General features: G+C 46.5%; 1 protein-coding gene across 3 annotated transcripts in view; it reads right to left on the reverse strand.

The window, feature by feature from the left end:
- dram2b (DNA-damage regulated autophagy modulator 2b) overlaps nt 1-18,499 on the reverse strand; it is a 37,936-nt gene that overhangs the window by 10,266 nt on the left and 9,171 nt on the right. Inside the window, exons 2-4 of one of the 3 annotated variants that reach the window (XM_062056079.1) lie at nt 12,198-12,347; nt 10,488-10,555; nt 8,535-8,753 (exon numbers count right to left, since the gene is read on the reverse strand). In XM_062056079.1, the coding sequence (XP_061912063.1) occupies nt 8,535-8,753; nt 10,488-10,555; nt 12,198-12,347 (437 nt within the window). The remainder of the gene's footprint in view (nt 1-8,534; nt 8,754-10,487; nt 10,556-12,197; nt 12,348-18,499) is intronic. The other 2 variants (XM_062056087.1, XM_062056097.1) reach the window with 2 other exon arrangements.

The following is an 18,499-nucleotide window of genomic DNA, read 5'->3' on the forward strand; positions in this document are numbered from 1 at the left end:
CCGGAGATGGCACTCCACCCTTTTCCGGGCGAGAACCATGGACTCGGACTTGGAGGTGCTGATTCCGATCCCAGTCGCTTCACACTCGGCTGCGAATTGATCCAGTGAGAACTGAAGATCTTGGCCAGATGAAGCCATCAGGATCACATCATCTGCAAATAGCAGAGACCTAATCCTGTAGCCACCAAACCGGATCCCCTCAACGCCCTGACTGCGCCTAGAAATTCTGTCCATAAAAGTTATGAACAGAATCGGTGACAAAGGGCAGCCTTGGCGGAATCCAACCCTCACTGGAAACGGGTCCGACTTACTGCCGGCAATGCGGACCAAGCTCTGACACTGATTATACAGGGAGCGGACCGCCACAATAAGACAGTCCGATACCCCATACTCTCTAAGCACTCCCCACAGGACTTCCCGGGGTACACGGTCGAATGCCTTCTCCAAGTCCACAAAGCACATGTAGACTGGTTGGGCAAACTCCCATGCACCCTCAAGGACCCTGCCGAGAGTATAGAGCTGGTCCACAGTTCCACGTCTAACCGCTTGGCGCCAGACATTTTGGTTCTCCGCCTGTATCTCCCAGCTGTCTAGAGGAACATTACACGCCTTCAGATCTCTCTTGCATGCGTCCTTGAACCGGAGGGATGGACGACCAACACGTCTGGAACCAGCAGCCAATTGTCCATACATGATGTCTTTGGGAAGCCGTCCGTCCTCCATCCGCCGAACATGTCCCAGCGATTGAAGACGGCGCTGGCTAAGCAGAGAGTTCATGCTATGGATATTAGCCCGCTGAAGAATGACACTGTGTATAATATAGTCCTGCCAACTAATACCAAGGATACGTTTGATGCACCGCATGTGGAAAGCGTTAAGTCGACGCTCTTGTCTCATGTAAGTAGTCCAGGTCTCGCTTTCGTAGAGTAAAGTGCTGAGAACGCAGGCCTGATAAACTCAGATCTTTGTATGTTGAGTAAGAGCGTTGTTTTCCCATACTCGTTTTGCTAGTTTAGCCATGATGGTATTTGCCTTTCCAAGCCTCCTGTGAAATTCAACATCAAGTGAGAGTTTATAGCTGATTGTTGAGCCTAGGTATATAAAATTATCTACTACTTCTAAAGTGACACTATTCATCTTGATAGCAGGATTTGCAGTAGCTTGAACGCTAACATTGGTTTTCCGCAGGCTAACTGTAAGTCCAAACTGTTCACAAGCATTCGCAAAACAGTCACTTAGACATTGTAAGGCTTCCTTGGTGTTGGTAACAAGAGCAGCATCGTCTGCAAAAAGCATCTCTCGGATTAACACTGACCTCCTTTTTGGATATATAATATACATATGTATACATATATATATATATATATATATATACACACACACATTATATATATATATATATATATATATATATATATATATATATATATATATATATATATATATATATATATATATATATATATACACATACATATATATATACACACATATGTACACACACACATATATATATACATACATACATACATATACACATACATATACACATACATATATATATGTATATGTGTGTGTATATAGGTATGTGTATATGTATGTATATATATGTGTATGTATGTATGTGTATATGTATGTATGTATATACAAACCCCATTTCCATATGAGTTGGGAAATTGTGTTAGATGTAAATATAAACGGAATACAACGATTTGCAAATCATTATCAACCCATATTCAGTTGAATATGCTACAAAGGCAACATAATTGATGTTCAAACTGATAATCATTTTTTTTGTGTAAATAATCATTAACTTTAGAATTTGATGCCAGCAACACGTGACAAAGAAGTTGGGAAAGGTGGCAATAAATACTGATAAAGTTGAGGAATGCTCATCAAAGACTTATTTGGAACATCCCACAGGTGAACAGGCTAATTGGGAACAGGTGGGTGCCATGATTGGGTATAAAAGTAGATTCCATGAAATGCTCAGTCATTCACAAACAAGGATGGGGCGAGGGTCACCACTTTGTCAACAAATGTGTGAGCAAATTGTTGAACAGTTTAAGAAAAACCTTTCTCAACCAGCTATTGCAAGGAATTTAGGGATTTCACCATCTACGCTCCGTAATATCATCAAAGGGTTAAGAGAATCTGGAGAAATCACTGCACGTAAGCAGCTAAGCCCGTGACCTTGGATCCCTCAGGCTGTACTGCATCAACAAATGACATCAGTGTGTAAAGGATATCACCACATGGGCTCAGGAACACTTCAGAAACCCACTGTCAGTAACTACAGTTGGTCGCTACATCTGTAAGTGCAAGTTAAAACTCTCCTATGCAAGGCGAAAACCGTTTATCAACAACACCCAGAAACGCAGTCGGCTTCGCTGGGCCTGAGCTCATCTAAGATGGACTGATACAAAGTGGAAAAGTGTTCTGTGGTCTGACGAGTCCACATTTCAAATTGTTTTTGGAAACTGTGTACGTCGTGTCCTCCGGACCAAAGAGGAAAAGAACCATCCGGATTGTTATAGGCGCAAAGTTGAAAAGCCAGCATCTGTGATGGTATGGGGGTGTATTAGTGCCCAAGGCATGGGTAACTTACACATCTGTGAAGGCGCCATTAATGCTGAAAGGTACATACAGGTTTTGCAGCAACATATGTTGCCATCCAAGCAACGTTACCATGGACGCCCCTGCTTATTTCAGCAAGACAATGCCAAGCCACGTGTGCGGGTACTAGACTGGCCTGCCTGTAGTCCAGACCTGTCTCCCATTGAAAATGTGTGGCGCATTATGAAGCCTAAAATACCACAACGGAGACCCCCGGACTGTTGAACAAATTAAGCTGTACATCAAGCAAGAATGGGAAAGAATTCCACCTGAGAAGCTTAAAAAAAGTGTCTCCTCAGTTCCCAAACGTTTACTGAGTGTTGTTAAAAGGAAAGGCCATGTAACACAGTGGTGAACATGCCCTTTCCCAACTAATTTGGCACGTGTTGCAGCCATGAAATTCTAAGTTAATTATTTGCAAAAAAAAAATAAATATCTTGTCTTTGTAGTGCGTTCAACTGAATATGGGTTGAAAAGGATTTGCAAATCATTGTACTCCGTTCAGGAGCTGAGTCGTAAGGCAAAGCTCTCAATTTACCAGTCGCTCTACGTTCCCATCCTCACCTATGGTCATGAGCTTTGGGTTATGACCGAAAGGACAAGATCACGGGTACAAGCGGCCGAAATGAGTTTCCTCCGCCGGGTGGCGGGGCTCTCCCTTAGAGATAGGGTGAGAAGCTCTGTCATCCGGGGAGAGCTCAGAGTAAAGCCGCTGCTGCTCTACATCGAGAGGAGCCAGATGAGGTGGTTCGGGCATCTGGTCAGGATGCCACCCGAACGCCTCCCTAGGGAGGTGTTTAGGGCACGTCCGACCGGTAGGAGGCCACGGGGAAGACCCAGGACACGTTGGGAAGACTATGTCTCCCGCCTGGCCTGAGAACGCCTCGGGATCCCCTGGGAAGAGCTGGACGAAGAGGCTGGGGAGAGGGAAGTCTGGGCTTCCCTGCTTCGGCTGCTGCCCCCGCGACCCGACCTCGGATAAGCGGAAGAAGATGGATGGATGTATTCCGTTCATATTTACATCTAACACAATTTCCCAACTCATATGGAAACGGGGTTTGTATATATATATGTGTATGTATGTATGTATGTATATGTATATATATATATACACATCCAGAGGTACCGCCCCCGATGTCCACGCGATGTTGCAGAGTCTTGTCAACCAAGACAGCCCCACAGCATCCGAGGAGCTTTTAAACTACCTCGGCAACCTCAGCCTCATATATATATATATATGTATATGTGTGTGTATGCATGTATGTGTGTGTGTGTGTATATATATATATATATATATATATATATATATATATATATATATACACATACATACATATAGTACAGGCCAAAAGTTTGGACACACCTTCTCATTCAATGTGTTTTCTTTATTTTCATGACTATTTACATTGTAGATTGTCACATCAAAACTATGAATGAACACATGTGGAGTTATGTACTTAACAAAAAAAGGTGAAATAACCGAAAACATGTTTTTAGTTCTAGTTTCTTCAAAATAGCCCCCCTTTGCTCTGATTACTGTTTTGCACACTCTTGGCATTCTCTCGTTGATCTTCAAGAGGTAGTCACCTGAAATGGTTTTCACTTCACAGGTGTCATAGTTGTGATGCCTTCAGTGACAATCTACAATGTAAATAGTCATGAAAATAAAGAAAACGCATTGAAATGAGGTGTGTTCAAACTTTTGGCCTGTACTGTACACACACACACACACACACACACACACACACACACACACACACACACACACACACACACACACACACACACACACACACGCACACTAATAGTCGCGATCAAAAGTTTGCATACACTTGTAAAGAACATAATGTCATGGCTGTCTTGAGTTTTCAATAATTTCTACAACTCTTATTTTTTTGTGATAGAGTGATTGGAGCACATACTTGTTGGTCACAAAAAATATTCATGAAGTTTGGTTCTTTTATGAATTTATTATGAGTCTACTGAAAATGTGAGCAAATCTGCTGCGTCAAAAGTATACATACAGCAATGTTAATATTTGCTTACATGTCCCTTGGCAAGTTTCACTGCAATAAGGTGCTTTTGGTAGCCATCCACAAGCTTCTGGCAAGCTTCTGCTTGAATTTTTGACCACTCCTCTTGACAAAATGGTGCAGTTCAGCTAAATGTGTTGGTTTTCTGACATGGACTTGTTTCTTCAGCATTGTCCACACGTTTAAGTCAGGACTTTGGGAAGGCCATTCTAAAACCTTCATTCTAGCCTGATTTAGCCATTCCTTTACCACTTTTGACATGTGTTTGGGGTCATTTTCCTGTTGGAACACCCAACCGCGCCCAAGACCCAACCTCCGGGCTGATGATTTTAGGTTGTCCTGAAGAATTTGGAGATAATCCTCCTGTGTAGGTTGCCCTTCAGTGGGTTCCTCAGACCACCAAACACCGCCATGAGAGCCCGGATCAGGTTTACAACACTTTTATTTTTTATAAGTTAGTGCAGCGGGTTGCTTTCCAGCAACTGTCTTTCCGTGTCTGTTTCTCGCTCGCTCTCACTCCAGCACCAACAACGTCTCTCCTCCCGGCTAATCCTAATAAAGGCGACAGGTGATTAGATAACAAAGTCCACCTGGGCCATCTACGCACATGTCGCTGTCTTCGAGGCTGGTCCTGGCAAACCCCATTCCGCGGCAGGCCCGCAGGCCACGCCCCCCCTCCACATACCTCCACCGCCAGACTCAGGCCGGGAAGCCGTCCGGCCGCCCCTACTCCCCCCCACTCCCCCGTGTGGGAGCGGGAGAGGAAGTCAGCCACGGCCATCTGCGCCCCCGATCTGTGGATCACTCTGAAATTGTAGGGTTGTAAAGCTTGATACCAACGGGTGATCCGCGCGTTGGCATCCTTCATGCGGTGGAGCCACTGGAGGGGTTTGTGGTCCGAGCACAGGCTGAATGAGCGCCCCAGGAGGTAGTACCGGAGGGCACCGACCGCCCGCTGGATGGCGAGGCACTCCCTCTCCAGGGGGCTGTACCTCGCCTCCCGCTCAGAGAGCTTCCGGCTGATGTACAGGATGGGGCGGTAGACGCCCCCCACCTGCTGGGACAAAACAGCTCCCAGCCCTCTGCCAGACGCATCAGCCTGCAGACAAAACGGGAGAGAAAAATCAGGCATGTGCAGGACCGGCTACTCGCAGAGGGCCTTCTTAACCCTCTCAAACGCCTGCTGGCACTGCTCCGTCCACTGGACCAGATCTGGAGCACCCTTTCGGGTGAGGTCAGTTAGTGGGTTGGTCAGTTCTGCGAACCGGGGATAAACCTCCGATAGTAACCTGCCAGACCCAAAAACTGTCTCACCTCTTTTTTCGTCTTGGGGGTTGGGCAGGCCGCAATTTCCGCTGTTTTATCTACTTGCAGGCACACCTGCCCACCTCCCAAGTGGTACCCCAAATACTGTACTGCCCTCCAGCCAACTGCACACTTTGCCGGGTTGGCGGTGAGCCCCGCCTGCTTTAGGGACTCACAGACTTCCCAGTCGCCACTCTGGATGATGACGTCATCCAGATAGGCGGCCGCGTATGCAGCGTGAGGGCGCAGAACCCGGTCCATGAGGCGCTGGAACGTGGCAGGTGCACCGAACAAGCCGAACGGAAGTGTCACAAATTGGTATAAACCTTCCAGAGTGGAACATGCCGTTTTTTCCTTGGACTCTGGCGACAAGGGAATCTGCCAGTAGCCCTTGGTCAAATCCAGTGTTGTAAAAAAGCGAGCAGTGCCCAGCCGATCCAGGAGCTCGTCGACCCGCGGCATTGGGTAGGCGTCAAAACGTGACACCTCATTTACCTTGCGGTAATCCACACAGAACCAACCGCACAGACCCATCCTTCTTCCCCACCAGAAAGATGGGGCTGCACCACGCACTGTGTGACTCTTCTATTACCCCTAACTCCAGCATGGATTTTAATTCCTCCCAAACCACTTTGCGTTTGTGTTCGGGGAGCCTGTAGGGCCGAGACCGCACCGTATCACCCGGGCTGGTCTCAATGTGATGTTGGATGAGGTTTGTGCGGCCGGGCCGAGGGGAGAACACATCAGAAAAAGCGCTGCTGCAGCTTGGCAACATCTGCTTTCTGCGCTAACGTGAGCTGATTATCACAGAGGAGGGGGTAGGCCGGGGCAAAGCGCGGGAACTCCTCCTCCTCCTCGACCACCGTCACCATGGAAACAGGCTGCGCCTTCTTCCATGCCTTCTGGAGGTTGAGATGGTAAATTTGAGTGTCTCCGCCCCGCTCACTCGCCGTGTGACCGCAAAGGATCCTTGCCACTTGGTGAGTAATTTCGAGCTGGACATCGGGAGTAATACAAGCACTTTTTCTCCCGGTGAAAATTTCCTTAGCTGCGTCACCCTGTTGTACAAGCGCTGCTGACATTCCTGGGCTGGGAGCAAATTCTCGCGTGACAAGTGCCCCACCATGTGGAGTTTTGCTCTCAGGTCCATGACGTATTGAATTTCATTTTTGCTGGGGCTTGGACCTACCTCCCAGAATTCTTTAATGAGGTCCAAAACCCCGCGCGGCTACCTGCCGTATAATAATTCAAAGGGGGGGGGGGGGGGGGGGGGAACCCAGTGGAGGCCTGGGGAACCTCCCGCATTGCAAACAGCAGGGGATCCAACCATTTATGCCAATTTGGATTTCATGGATTTCAACGTCCTATTCAGCCGCTCCACCAACACGTCGGTCTGAGGGTGGTAGACGCTGGTCCGAATGGATTTGATCCCCAATAATCCTTTATCGTGCGTGACATAAAGGACGTGCCCTGGTCAGTCAGAATCTCTTTCGGGATTCCGACCCGGGAGATGACCTGAAACAGCGCTTGCGCTACACTCTTTGCAGAGATGGAGCGCAGCGGCACTGCTTCAGGATAACGAGTTGCGTAATCCACCAGGACTAGCGCAAAACGATATCCCTGTGTGCTCCGGTGAAATGGTCCGATGAGGTCCATGCCAATCCGCTCAAACAGGACCTCTATGAGTGGTAATGGGCGCAAAAGCGCCCTGGGGGTGGCCGCTGGATTGACCAGCTAGCAGTCCAGGCAGGCCGCACACCAGCGGCGCACATCTGCCCGGATGCCTGGCCAATAGAAACGGACCATTACCCGGTGGAGTGTCTTATCATACCCCATGTGTCCGGCCATAGGGTGAACGTGCGCCGCCTGGAAAACCATTTCCTAACGGCGTTTCGGCACCAACAACTGGGTGATATCCTCTCCTGTTTGAGTGTCACGACTCACTCGGTTTAACCTATCTCTAATAATTGCGAAGTGAGGGAATATCCACGCTGTTCCCGGGCGCACCAGCTGACCATCGATGGAAACTACCTGGTCCCAGGCCGCGCGCAGACTGTCATCCCAGGACTGCTCGAGGGGGAAATCCTCCGTAGGGTGCCAGTGGGGGGGCGGGGGGGCTTCCCGCGAAGCCCCCGCTGGTTCCCCCTCGGCAGTGTCGGATGAACCTGCGTTGCCGCTGAGAACCGCGCAGATAATCCCCTTTCCTACTGGTCGTGAACGCACCCCTACACATTGCGTCACTAAATTGTTAAACCCCGGCCAATTAGTACCCAGGATTAAGGGGTGCGTAAGGTGCGCACTTACAGCAACCTTGACACTATGCTTTTGACCGCCGTATTGAATTTCCACCGGGACCACAGGGTATTCGTGCACATCCCCATGAACACATCTATTTCTCACCCGTGCTGCCTGCCTCAAAGCCCCGGGTCAAACCAGGTTCTTGTGGATCACGGACTGCTCGCAGCCCGAATCCACCATCGCCAGGTATGTACTCCCTTGTATCCTTACCTGCATACAGTACGTCTCACCCGGGCTGGGGGAGGGCGCTGGAGGGCCGGCAACCCGGATCACCTGCCTCACCTCGACACGTGGAGGTCCCTGACGCACGTGACCGGGCTGCCCACGCCTCCAGCACGCATGCGGGGCCGTCTGCGCGGGAAGCACCGTATTCGCAGCAGCCGGGACCTGCGAGGAAGCACACACAAAAGAGTCAGTTGCGCGGCGCCGTGGAAACGGTGGCGCCGCCTCCTCCCTCCTCGCGCTCGCTCTGCGCGGTGCTGGTGCTGGGCTCGTTGGGTCCTGTGGGCACAAAGCAGACAAAGAGTTGGTGGCGCAGCCTCCTCCCGCTACACGTTCGGTTCGCGCGGTGTTGGTGCTGGGCGCTCGGCTGCCTCGCGGTGCACTGCCAGGTGGTCCTCGGCGAGCGTCACCGCTGCGTTCAGGTCTCGGGGCCGGTGGTAGCGGACCCAGGCCGCCGTCCTCGCTGGGATCGCCTCCAGGAACTGCTCCAGGACCAGCCACTCCATCACCTGGACGTCGCTTTTGCCCGGTTGCAGCCAGCGCATCGCCGTCCCCAGACGCAGCGCCCGGAACTGGCGCCGGTGGTCCTCGGTGGTGCAACAGGTCCGGTCCAGCCCTTCTCAGGTCCGGGAAGTGTATGCGGGAGGCCGCCGGTAGGCTGAGCGCCGGTAGGCTGAACGCCGGTAGGCTGAACGCCGGTAGGCTGAGCGCCGCTCGCTGCGCCTCCCCCTCCAGCAGTCGCACTCCCCACTCTTCTTTTGGCCACGCGCATACCTCCGCCGTGGCCACAAAAATGTCTATGAAGGCATGGGGGGTCCTCCTTTTCCCCCATGCGCTGTATGGAGACGGCCGCTGATGTTAGCCGTGCTGCTCCCACCCGGTCCGCCAGCGCCTGCAGGATGTGGCTCTGCTGGGCCACTTGTTGGCGGACCGCCTCCAGCTGCCGTTGGCTGGCCGCTGTCACCTCTGCGAGAATGTTTGTCACTGCTGCCAGGGAGTCGGCTTCCATCCCCTCAGGTGGTCCGGCTTGTTTGGGCGCAAAATTGTGGAGGTTGCCCTCCAGTGGGTTCCTCAGACCACCAAACACCGCCATGAGAGCCCGGATCAGGGTTACAACACTGTTTTATTTTTTATAAGTTAGTGCAGCGGGTAGCTTTCAAGCAAATGTCTTTCCGTGTCTGTTTTTTGCTCGCTCTCACTCCAGCTCCAATAACGTCTCTCCTCCCGGCTGCTGCTAATAAAGGCGACAGGTAATTAGATAACAAGGCCCACCTGGGCCATCTACGTACCTGTCGCTGTCTTCGAGGCTGGTCCGCGGCAGGCCCGCAGGCCACGGCCCCCTCCACACCTCCTTTTTCATTGTCCCATTTAAAGCACCAATTCCATTGGCAGCCCAGAGCATAATACTACCACTACCATGCTTGACCGTAGGAATGGAGTTCCTGGGATTAAAGGCCTCACCTTTTCTCCTCCAAACATATTGCTGGGTATTTTGGCCAAACAGCTCAATTTTTGTTTCATCTGACCACAGAACTTTTCTCCAGAAGGTCTTATCTTTGTCCATGTGATGTCAGATGGAACAAACATTTATAAATATGAGCCCTACTTTAAGGCAACACTTGCCTTGACCTTCAAAAGTTAAAATTCAAAGCATATATCATTGACTTCAAACTGGTGCTGTTAAACACATTATTTAATCGGATTAATCACACTTGTGCATTTGGATTGATCACGATAAATCGCTGTGAATGACCTGCGTGCATAGTTGAAATTAACTTTGAAAAAGACCCCTAATAATTAGACACAAATGCAACGTTCTTGTCAGGATGTCATTTAAGGTAAAGCGTGTGTGGTGGATGAATCTGTATTCCTACATGATGAATTCATGATTGAAACGCTGAAGTGACCAGGAAAACTTTACCTTGCTGGAGTTGTTGCACTCACTAGTTAAGTGCTTGAGTACTTCACATCATTGTCTCCTAGTACATGCTATGTTTAGTGTTTGGTATTTACCTAAAAAGGCCGATACGTCCAGCATGAAGCCAAACACGCACCTCTCTGGCGCCATGGTTCCTGTGTCGCTGCAAACAGAGAAGAGATTTCTTCCAATAATCACGACAACATCAGCACCTACCATCAATGACACTCATCCACAACGTTTGAGGGTACTAGGGTTGTACGGTATACTGGTACTAGTATAGTATCGCGGTGCTAATGAATCATATTCGGTACTATACTGCTTTTAAAAAGTACCGGTCCCCTCCCCCCTCCTTTTTTTTTAAACGGGCATGACAGCGCGTCGTCACGTCGTGACATTGCTGGTTTTACAAGCATAGGAGCATGTTCGGCAGCACACACACACACACACACACACACACACACACACACACACACACACACACACACACACACACACACACACACACACACACACACACACACACACACACACACACACACACACACACACACACACACACACACACACACACACACACACAGAGTACTTACAAGCAGACAGTGTGTAGACAGAAAAGGGAGAATGGACGCATTTTGGTGTAAAAAGTAAAGATAAAGGTGAAGTTATAACACTGAAACACCCTCAGGTGCTTTAAGACATGGCTAGCCAGCTAGCAGCTAACATCCATCAGCAGTCTAGTGTTTTAGCTACTTCTAAATCACTAATCCTCGCCTCCATGGCGACAAATAAAGTACGTTTCTTACAAGTAACATTATCACTGCAGGACGAGGAATAGCTAAACATGCTTCACTACACACCGTAGGAGGATACAATAGCTCACCGGCGTCACAATGTAAACAAATGCCATGGGTGGATCTACACCTGACGTCCACTGTAATGATACCAAGTACAATAGCATATCTAGTCGATACTACTGTGATTACATCAATATTTTTTATCGTCACAAAATCCTTTTTCCTTTTTTAAAAACTCATATTATGTTTATAAACTCAGTAAATACGTCCCTGGACACATGAGGACTTTGAATATGACCATTGTACGATCCTGTAACGACTTGGTATCAGATCGATACCTACTTTTGTGGTATCATCCAAAACTAATGTAAAGTATCAAAGCAGAGAAGAATAAGTGATTATTACATTTTAATAGAAGTGTAGATAGAACATGTTAAAACAGAAAATAAGCAGATATTAACAGTAAATGAACAAGTAGATTAATAACCCATTTTTACAGTTTGTCCCTCATAATGTTGACAAAATAATAGAATGACAAATGACACAAAATGTTACTGCATACGTCAGCAGACTAATTAGGAGTCTTTGTTTGTTTACTTACTACTAAAAGACAAGTTGTCTAGTATGTTCACTATTTTATTTAAGGACTAAATTACAATAATAAACATATGTTTCATGTACCCTAAGATTTTTGGTTCAAATAAAGACAATAATGAAATTTTTTGTGGTCCCTTTTATTTAGAAAATTATTGAAATACATTTTGATACCGGTACCAAAATATTGGTATCTAGAAAACCCTAGAGGATACCAAGACATATTTGTTTTTTTTTTAACCAAAAATACAATTTTTGTCATCATCTGGCGCTCCCAAGCCTGATTGTCCAATCACAGCTTAGCAACCGTAACCAGGCGCAGTCGAGCCATTCAAAGACTTGATTGGATTTAGAAGTGCTCTCAAACGTCCCTGCAGTCACAGTGCCAATGGTCAGCAGGATGTGAAGTACTACCTGATGTACGGGACCAGAGGGTCCACATGTCTCAGGAGCACCGCTGTCACGTAGGCGAAGACGAATGACGCCCAAGTCCAGATGACCAGAAGAGCCGGCAAGAAGCTGAGACCTTGCTGGAACCACCACATCACCTCCTCCGTCTGTTTCCTGTACAACACAAACCTTATGAAAGTGCGCTCATAGTCATTCTCAAAGAAGTGTGTAAATATGTACTGTAGATCAGTGGTCCCCAACCGTTTTGTAATTGCGGACCGGTCAACGCTTAAAATTAGTCATAAAAAAATACAATCATGTGTGCTTACGGACTGTATCCCTGCAGACTGTATTGATCTATATTGATATATAATGTAGGAACCAGAAATATTAATAACAGAAAGAAACAACCCTTTTGTGCGAATGAGTGTAAATGGGGGAGGGAGGTTTTTTGGGTTGGTGCACTAATTGTAAGTGTATCTTGTGTTTCTTATGTTGATTTAATACAAAAAATGTGTTGGTTTTCTGACATAGACTTGTTTCTTCAGCATTGTCCACACGTTTAAGTCAGGACTTTGGGAAGGCCATTCTAAAACCTTCATTCTAGCCTGATTTAGCCATTCCTTTACCACTTTTGACGTGTGTTTGGGGTCATTGTCTTGTTGGAACACCCAACTGCGCCCAAGACCCAACCTCCGGGCTGATGATTTTAGGTTGTCCTGAACAATTTGGAGGTAACATTGCTGTATGTTGTAGAGGTTGCTTTAAGGACATAATTCACCACACCTGTTTACTTGACTTTGTCGTCATTATTCACTGTCATTGTTCTATTGTGCACATAACAATGTTGTTCTTGTTTAGCATTCATATACAGTACGCAGTTAAGAGTGAGTAATTCGGTGCGGCCCCTATAAGTGACCGTCAGGAGATTTACCCAAAGGTGTGGGTTTGTTGTCTTTGATGTAAGCAGTAATTCAGTCTCGTCTTTGATAGAATACACGGCGCACACGTTTTTGTGTGTCAAAAAGATACTTCAAGTTGTCTTGTTTTCGCGTTACAAGTGCAACAATGTATACTTTTGACCCAGCAGATTTGCCCACATTTTCAGTAGACCCATAATAAATTCATAAAAAAAACAAACTTCATGAATGTTTTTTGTGACCAACAAGTATGTGCTCCAATCTCTCTATCACAAAAAAACTAAGAGTTGTAGAAATTATTGGAAACTCAAGACAGCCAGGACATTATGTTCTTTACAAGTGTATGTAAACTTTTGATCGCAACTGTATATTTAATTGAATAGACTGCAAAGACAAGATATTTAATGTTCCAACTGAGAAACTTCATTTTTTAATTTAATGGCAGCAACACACTACAAAAAAGTTGTCACAAGGGCATTTTTACCACTGTGTTACATGGCCTTTCCTTTTAACAACACTCATTTTTGAAGTGGAATTATTTCCCATTCTTGCTTGATGTACAGCTTAAGTTGTTCAACAGTCCGGGGGTCTCTGTTGTGGTATTTCAGGCTTCATAATGCACCACACATTTTCAATGGGAGACAGGTCTGGACTACAGGCAGGCCAGTCTGGTACCCGCACTCTTTTACCATGAAGCCACACTGTTGTAACACGTGGCTTGACATTGTCTTGCTGAAATAAGCAGGGGCGTTCATGATAACGTTGCTTGGGTGGCAACATATGTTGCTCAAAAACCTGTATGTACCTTTCAGAATTAATGGTGCCTTCACAGATGTGTAAATTACCCATGCCTTGGGCACGAATACACCCCATACCATCACAGATGCTGGCTTTTACACTTTGCGCCTATAACAGTTTGGATGGTTCTTTTCCTCTTTGTCCCGAAGACACCACGTCCACAGTTTCCAAAAATGTGGACTCGTCAGACCACAGAACTCTTTTCCACTCATCTTAGATGAGCTTGGGCCCAGCGAAGCCAGCAGCATTTATGGGTGTTGTTGATAAATGGCTTTGGCTCTGCATAGTAGAGTTTTAACTTGCACTTACAGATGTAACAACTAACTGTAGTTACTGACAGTGGTTTTCTGAAGTGTTCCTGAGCCCATGTGGTGATATCCTTTACACACTGATGTCGCTTTTTGATGCAGTACCGCCTGAAGGGTTGGAAGGTCACGGGCATTCAATGTTGATTTTTAGCCTTGCCGTGATTTCTCCAGATTCTCTGAACCTTTTGATGATATCACGGACCGTAAATGGTGAAATCCCTAAATTCCTTGCAATAGCTGGTTGAGAAATGTTGTTCTTAAACTGTTGGACGATTTGCTCACACATTTGTTGACAAAGTGGTGACCCTCGCCCCATCTTGTGAATGACTGAGCATTACATGGAAGCTGCTTTTATACCCAATCATGGCACCCACCTGTTCCCAATTAGCCTGTTCACCTGTGGGATGTTCCAAATAAGTGTTTGATGAGCATTCCTCAACTTTGTCAGTCTTTTTTTGCCACTTGTGCCAGTTTTTTTGAAACATGTTGCAGGCATCAAATTCCAAATGAGCTATTATTTGCAAAAAAAAAACGTTTACCAGTTCGAACGTTAAGTATCTTGTCTTTGCAGTCTATTCAATTGAATATAAGTTGAAAAAGATTTGCAAATCATTGTTAGTGCGTCTGCCTCACAATACAAAGGTCCTGGGTTCGATCCTGCGCTCGGGATCTTTCTGTGTGGAGTTTTCATGTTCTCCCTGTGACTGCGTGGGTTCCCTCCGGGTACTCCGGGTTCCTCCCACTTCCAAAGACATGCACCTGGGGATAGGTTGATTGTAGGGCTGGCCGATATGGCCTTTTATTAATATCTCGATATTTTTGGGCCATGTCACGATACACGATATATATCGCGATATTTTGCCTTAGTCTTGAATGAACACTTGATGCATATAATCACAGCAGTATGATGATTCTATGTGTCTACATTAAAACATTCTTCTTCATACTACGTTAATATATGCTCATTTTAAACTTTCATGCAGAGAGGGAAATCACAACTAAGTCAATTTAGCAAAACTGTATTTATTAAACAGTTATTAAGCAGTGGCACAAACATTTATGTCATTTCCAAAACAGAAAGTGCAAGATTGTCAGAGACATTTTAAAACAAGCTATTAGTGCACTTTTGTGCATGATGTCACACAAGATATTTCAAAAACTGTCAAATAAAAATGAGCTGCATAATAGGAAATCAAATAGTGTATGTCCTTCGTTCTGTGCTAGGTTACTGCGGACGTGATCTCCTTCTGTTGTTGATTTTTTTTTCATACGGTGTTGATCTGGAAATTGTTGCTTCGGCATTTTTTGGGTGTGGCACCGAACGGAGATGTTGACATGCAGTTTCAAGCACTCTTCATTCTCTAGCGGGTGACTTTTCAAATGATGCTAACAATTAGCAGTGTTGCTACTTTTTGTAGCAACGCTTTTGCCGCATACTTGTTCAACATATTCCCGCTTGAAGCCAAACCATCGCCAGATGGTGCACCCCGTGCTGTTTTTCTTGGGAATTAATTCTTCCTCCATTTGTTACCAGATTCACACCTTCTTTCTCTCGTATTACCACTCGCAACGCACCGTTAGCATCACAGCTAATGTTACCCATGTAGCTACCTCTCTGCTCGGGGAGGGCGTGTGTTGTGCACGCGTGACGTATGTAAGAAGGTGTGCTTGTTTATGTCTCTGTGAGAAGCAGAGACAAGAAAGAGGGAGAAACGCCTGTAGTGTTATGCCCGCAGCTAAAAGCAACTGCGTGAGAACTGACGGAGATATATATATATATATATATATATATATATATATATATATATATATATATATATATATATATATATATACATAGCTCCGTATTTAAGAGTTATCATGTCCGATGGTGCACTGTGAGTTACCTTGAGCTTGGGAATGTGGGGAGTAGAAGTACTCCTTTTTTTACCTCACCCTGTCTCATCCAGAGTAGAACAATGGACTTGTGTATTCCTTCTGAAGAGTGGGGGCTATTGGCATATTGAAGAAGAGAGCGCTTCCGTAAGAGTTTTAGATTAACTTGGCGATGCGATTTGAATGTGTTGTTTTTAGGTTGGTCTCTCCACAGCTTTGGAATAAATTGCAAAATACCAATTCTGTTGGGGTCTTTACTCATACTCAGCATATATGTCATTAGAAAGAACTTGGGATTGACCAGTAACTTTAATTCCCTTGGAGGAACATCTGGTCCAAACGCAACAATTTGGGGGCTATCGTCCGGGAATGACACGCTGAGAATTGGACACCTCTTGCAATCTTCTGGACAGACTCACTTGGCCAACATATTTTTGTAAAATCTGCATTAGGAGTCTGTCCTGAAGTCTGTAAGTCAAACACCGTTTTGTATCCCAGACACAGAGTGGAGATTTTGATAGATTGGTTGCATTTTTGCCTGACCCGCCACCACATAATAGTTATAAATAGCGGCCAACTCACGTCATTGTGTCTGGACTACCGTGACGGGCAGTTTCATTGACGAGTGAACTAATAGTCGGGTGTGGCTCACCCTGGGTCGTCGCCTAAAAGAGTAACGGGTTCGAGACCCTTCGTATGGTACGATAAATTCTGAGTAACGGGTTCGAGACCCTTCGTATGGTACGATAAATTCTGAGTAACGGGTTCGAGACCCTTCGTATAGTACGATAAATTCTGAGTAACGGGTTCGAGACCCTTCGCATGGTACGATACATTTCACGGTTGGAGACCATTTGTAATATTACAATAAAGATCCCGGAGGCACTAAAGTGTGCAATAAAATTAAGACAAAAGAGACACAATGGCCACGGAGTTTGACAGACAGGAATGTGATGGCGGGTGGGAAAATGTGATGAATGGTTACCATTTAATGGTCAATTGAATGTGAATTAGCAGGTAGAGTTCAAAAAGAAAAAAGAGAACGTTTCTTGAAAGGGTTAAGAGGGAGTTTACAACACTCGTAAAGTCGTGAACTCAAACTTTTGGTAAATTAGAAAAGTAACGAAGTTTTATGGTAAAGTGAAACGCAGAGAAAGAGCTTTCGTGCAGGTTTTTCTTTTGTGTGTGTGTGCGTGAGTGCTTACGCGTGCGCGTGTGTGTACGTGAGTGCTTACGCGTGCGTGAGTGCTTACGTGTGTGTGCGTGAGCGCTTGCTTGCTCGTGTGTATATTTAGGTGCTACACCCTCTGTAGCACCTAAAGTGCCACTCCACCTCGGTGACGTTTCAAAGGCTCTCACATCTATGTATACTAATGACATCACCACCAAAGACCTGGTAACTTTGACCTTAGGAGCAGGTGCAGGCAACCTGTGGCTCAGGTGGATGACTAGCATGGCCAAGAGCCAAGACCTGGGTGACTGTGTTGCTTGTTCCGCTGGACGTCCCTTTCCACACACTTATCCCGCCCCTTTTAAGTTGACTGATACAAATGGCTCTAACTGTCTTATTTCCCTGTTTTCTGAACCCACGCCGCCAGGTTGCGATTTGTTGGCTAGTGTGTACCCTCCTGTTGACAATTCCACCCGACTTCCTCCCTTTGTGGCCCAAAAGCTGAATTACACATGTTTTCAATTCACAGGACCGTCTTCGTCCCCCAACAAATTGGGTGACATTGACCCTTCCTGGTGCACCACACTGTTAGATGGCTCAAGGATAGGCCCTTGGGTACGGGCTGACTTATTATGGTATTGTGGGGAGCATAGATTAAAGTTAAGTTAAAGTACCAATGATTGTCACACACACTAGGTGTGGTGAAATTTGTCCTCTGCATTTGACCCATCCCCTTGTTCACCCCCTGGGAGGTGAGGGGAGCAGTGAGCAGCAGCAGCGGTGCCGCGCCCGGGAATAATTTTTGGTGATCTAACCCCCAATTCCAACCCTTGATGCTGAGTGCCAAGCAGGGAGGTAATGGGTCCCATTTTTATAGTCTTTGGTATGACTCGGCCGGGGTTTGAACTCACAACCTACCGATCTCAGGGCGGACACTCTAACCACTTGGCCACTGAGATTGTACATTAGAATCCCGACGTCAGCCGTTGGGCTTTGTGCTATGGTTAGACTGGTGACCCCACTCACCCTAGGGGGTACCAAATTAACACCCCTTGGAACTCCAGTTTCCGCGGCCTCTCTAACTTCCCGCCGACGCCGCCATATTTTATCTCGGAGGAGTGTAACGGGCTCCTTTGATTTGATGACAAACCCTTGAGTTTGAGTTTGAGTTTATTTTGAACATGCAAGCATACAACATGATACATCACAATTTCCAGTTTCTCTTTTCAACATGTTCGAAAAGGAGTAGGAAGA

The sequence above is a fragment of the Entelurus aequoreus genome, linkage group LG01 (assembly GCF_033978785.1).
Source record: "Entelurus aequoreus isolate RoL-2023_Sb linkage group LG01, RoL_Eaeq_v1.1, whole genome shotgun sequence".
Lineage (NCBI taxonomy): Eukaryota > Metazoa > Chordata > Actinopteri > Syngnathiformes > Syngnathidae > Entelurus > Entelurus aequoreus.